We start from the raw sequence: 4125 nt of genomic DNA, 5'->3' as shown, positions 1-4125 counted from the left end.
TATGTTAAGAAATGTAGAGGTAGACCTAAAAAGATTGCATTAAAAAGTATTAGAAATGACCATTATTATTATATTTAAATGAGAATTTGACTCTTAATAGGACTCATTTCAGAAAAAAGATTCATATAGTTGACCATACATAGTGGGATAAAGGCTTGATGTTGTTGTTTTAATTTACATCTATATTAATAAATATTTGCTTAATATTCTCTTTCTTAACACAAATCTCACTCTAAAAAAGACTTAAATAAATTCAAAGCTCTAAGTGGTCAATAGATATGTGACTTTGGAAGGCATGATAGATTTGCATGACGAATAACTTACTAAATAAGGGGATTCTTAAGAGGATTATTATGTTGCCAAGAGGAAACCCTAAAAAAGCTAGGATACTTATATACAAAATCAAGGCCAAGAAAAGCTCATATAAGTCTTTGACATGGTACCTAAGAGACAAGAGACTCCATAGTTAAGAACATTATTACGAAGCAATTATGATGACAACCTAACTCTTACATTCATAAAGTGGTATTATAATTGGTGGAGCAAATCTTGAGAGTTTAGACCTAGAAGGAGAGCACTCTTATTCTAAACAATGAGACATAGAGTCAAAAAGTCAGAGAGAGAGAGAGAGAGAGAGAGAGAGAGAGAGAGAGAGAGATTCAAGTAACCATATGTCTTCTTACTTATTATATAGTTGCTTAATTCTTCTAATAAAGAAAATTTTATTGTTTCTTACTCCATAAATAAAAATCTTGATAAACAACTTTTACTATGCTTATCTACTCAATATGTTGATCATATTTTGTGGTTACTGGTATGATATCAACTAGTCTAAGATCCAACACTTGTATTTTTGATAATATGAACATTTGCTTACTATACAGTTAATCAAGAAAACATATTAACTTATTTTTTAAAAGCACTCACAATAATTTTTAAATACAATTTTTTAAAATATTTATAATCATCGTCACCCCAGCACCACTCTTTCACCATTGGTCGCTATCTTTGACCATCATCAGTTGCCATCTCCTACCACTGTAAACTATCATCCCTTATCAATCATCAATGTATAAATTTTTTATTTAAAATTAAATAAAACATAGTATGTTTTAATTTGTCAAATATTTTTTATTCTAAATCAAAATATGAACAAAAAAATATATTCTTGATCGCTAAAACACTATTAAGAGAAATGACCAAATATCTTCTCTCCCACCACTCGTGTATCTTCCATATTGCCTTGCCGCACACTCTTCTTTATATATACCCAATATTCTTTTCTCTCTCTCTACCATCTCTCTCTCTCTCTCTCTCTCTCTCTCTCTCGACCAAACTTGTAATAAACCCCCCACCCCTCTCTCATTTATCCCCACCTTTCATACCATGGCCGTTGAAGCGCACCATCTTCACCTCTTCTCCCCGCAACTTCTCATGAACCGGTACTCCATCTCTTTAACCCTCTCTCCCTCTCCCCATTAAATTCTTATATAAAGCTCTGTTCTTACGTGTTTCTCTTGTGAAAACAGAGACCTTGGGAAGTTCACAGAGTCTCAAGCTCCGGCGATGCTCGGAAATACTCATACCGGAGTAGTGCCGGCGCCGCTCTTAGCCTCATCGGAGAGCGGCGTAACTATCTCCGGCAAGAAGCGCGCAAGAGAGCCTCTTTCCTTCCTCGGCGAAGATCTCTCCTCTTATTTTCAGCAACAGATGCTCGATCTCGATCGCCTCGTTCTGCATCATGTAATTTTCCATTCCCCATTAGCCAAAATTTGATCTTCCCATTAATTATCAGCCCAAACTGATCTTTTTATGTCGCACAGGCTGAGAGAATGAGGCTGGAGCTGACAGAGAGGCGAAGGAGATTCTCTCGGCAACTTGTGGTGGCGATAGAGGAAGCCGTGAGTAAGCGATTGAAGGCGAGAGAAGACGAGATTGAGAGGTTGAAGAAGCTGAATTGGGCGATGGAAGAGCGAATTCGAACTCTAACGGTCGAGAATGAGATATGGAAGGAGCTAGCTCAGACGAATGAGGCGACGGCGAATCTCCTCCGCACAAATCTCGAGCAACTCCTCGCCGCCCAAATTCGAATTAAAGAGGAGCAACAGCTAATTGAGGAAGCTTCTCCGGCTAATGACGCTGAATCCTGCTGCTGCGGCGGCGGTAATGATGATAGAGATACGTCGACGGCGGCGGCCGCAGGGTTGGTGAGAGCTTGCCGGAGCTGCCGTGAGAGGGAGACGACGGTACTGATTCTCCCTTGCCGCCATCTCTGTCTCTGTGCTGCCTGCGCTCCGATCATCAAGTTATGTCCTGTTTGTAATTGTTCTAACACTGGTACTGTTAATGTAAATTTATCATGAATATTTTAGAAGTAAATAAATAGTTTATTATTATTTTTTCCTTCAATTTCTTCCATATTATTTTATTTAGATTTTTTAATTATTTAAAAATTTAAATTAATCCTCAACCTTATCAAATTTAAATTAATATACTTTATTGTTAATTTTATCATTTAATTAGACAAAAAAAGGGTGATAAAATTTTTTTAATATTAATCTCACTATTCAAAATATGTTTAAATTATCTAATAACATTCATTAATCATGAAAAATAAAAAATAAAAATAGATTTTTTAATTATTTAAAAATTTAAATTAATCCTCAACCTTATCAAATTTAAATTAATATACTTTATTGTTAATTTTATCATTTAATTAGACAAAAAATGGGTGATAAATTTTTTTTAATATTAATCTCACTATTCAAAATATGTTTAAATTATCTAATAACATTCATTAATCCTGAAAAATAAAAAATAAAAAGCTTCCATCCACTAATTTTATCATATAATAATAAAATTAATTTTTAATTAATAAGTTGATGGCATAAATTAAATAATGATTTTTTTTAAATTGAAGATTCATCGAATTTGAATAAATAAATATATTTATTTATTTATTTTGAAATTTTTGATTTTATATGTTCCAATAATGCAAGCTGCAATCATCAATTATTGTCTCATTTGTAATTGCACAAGGAGAAGTAATGTTGATATATATTTATAATTTATTTTTAATAATTTTAAAATAATAATATATAAGATATCTTTAAATATAAACTATTTTAATATTTTTATATCATTTATTATCATTAAAAAATAATAAAATAATTTAAAGTTAATATATTTATTTTATAATTGATTTAATATTATTTCAACAAATTAAATTTATTTTCAAATAAAAGTCTATTATTCTATTCATTGCTAGTACTCGTTACATATTAACAATTCTAATTATGAAAAAAAAAAATTTACTATAAAAATATCTAAAATAATTAAAAAAAATATTAGTCAAAGTGAGTTTTTTTTTTTTTAGCCAAGGTGAGTTGAGGTTGCATTATGAAAAATAATACAGTGAGAAAGTCGTGCCAAACAAAGCCTTCTTCCAAGCTAAATAAGTTTAATTAATAAATTTTACATGTTTTATTTTCATTTTTTATTTATCAAAAAGGGGTAAAAATATTTTAATTGATTATTTTATCAATGAAATAAATAGATAAAAATAAATTTAATTAAATTATAGAACTTATGTGTTCGATTTTAATATTACATGTCCCATCTTTCTTGCCTCCTCATGATGACAATGAGATGGTGGACAACAGTACTACTAAATCTGACAAAATTATTTAAGATATAGTTTTTATCATTATTATTATTATTATTATTATTTTCCTCTTTTCTTGCAATCTTGTTCTTTTGTGGGGCGGTAAAGGTGGTTTATGAGGAAGGTCTTAAGTATCTAAGGCCATAGTATTTATAAATATTTATTTATTTTATTATTATTTGTGATGTTCATGTTGGTGTGGGCCATGCTTTGAGTGAAAGGGAGATGTAGAAAGGTGCTTTGATATAATTTATTTAAGAGAAAGATATTGATTGATAACTACATTTCATGATCAATGTACTTAGATTTCATTTCAGATAATTTTTTTAGTTGCTTTTAAAGTAATTTTATCGTACAAAAATTTCTAGTTCAAAATATTTTTACGCTAAAAACGGCTTTAGAAAGTAGTAAAGAAGTTATCCCAAACAAAAATTTAAAGGTGATGGTTGAGAATTTTAGGC

General features: G+C 30.4%; 1 protein-coding gene across 1 annotated transcript; it reads left to right on the top strand.

Annotated features, from left to right (window-relative positions):
* Positions 1 to 1284: 1284 nt before the first annotated feature.
* Positions 1285 to 2403, top strand: LOC110098008 (probable BOI-related E3 ubiquitin-protein ligase 3). Its single transcript, XM_020824699.2, has 3 exons — positions 1285 to 1442; positions 1530 to 1743; positions 1824 to 2403. Exons 1-3 carry the CDS (start codon positions 1387 to 1389, stop codon positions 2361 to 2363), a joined length of 810 nt encoding a protein of 269 aa, XP_020680358.1. The 5' UTR covers positions 1285 to 1386; the 3' UTR covers positions 2364 to 2403.
* Positions 2404 to 4125: the final 1722 nt, after the last annotated feature.

Source organism: Dendrobium catenatum, unplaced genomic scaffold (genome assembly GCF_001605985.2).
Source record: "Dendrobium catenatum unplaced genomic scaffold, ASM160598v2 fragScaff_scaffold_726, whole genome shotgun sequence".
Classification (NCBI taxonomy): Eukaryota; Viridiplantae; Streptophyta; class Magnoliopsida; order Asparagales; family Orchidaceae; genus Dendrobium; species Dendrobium catenatum.
The sequence above is the reverse complement of the archived record's forward strand: the minus strand, read 5'-3'. Positions and strand labels throughout refer to the sequence as shown.

Bases quoted from the DNA above. Each gene is read 5' to 3' on its own strand.
- LOC110098008 (XM_020824699.2), top strand. From the start codon at position 1,387: ATGGCCGTTGAAGCGCACCATCTTCACCTCTTCTCCCCGCAACTTCTC. The intron at 1,443-1,529 runs GTACTCCATCTC...TTGTGAAAACAG, and splicing joins CCGCAACTTCTCATGAACCG to AGACCTTGGGAAGTTCACAG. The intron at 1,744-1,823 runs GTAATTTTCCAT...TATGTCGCACAG, and splicing joins ATCGCCTCGTTCTGCATCAT to GCTGAGAGAATGAGGCTGGA.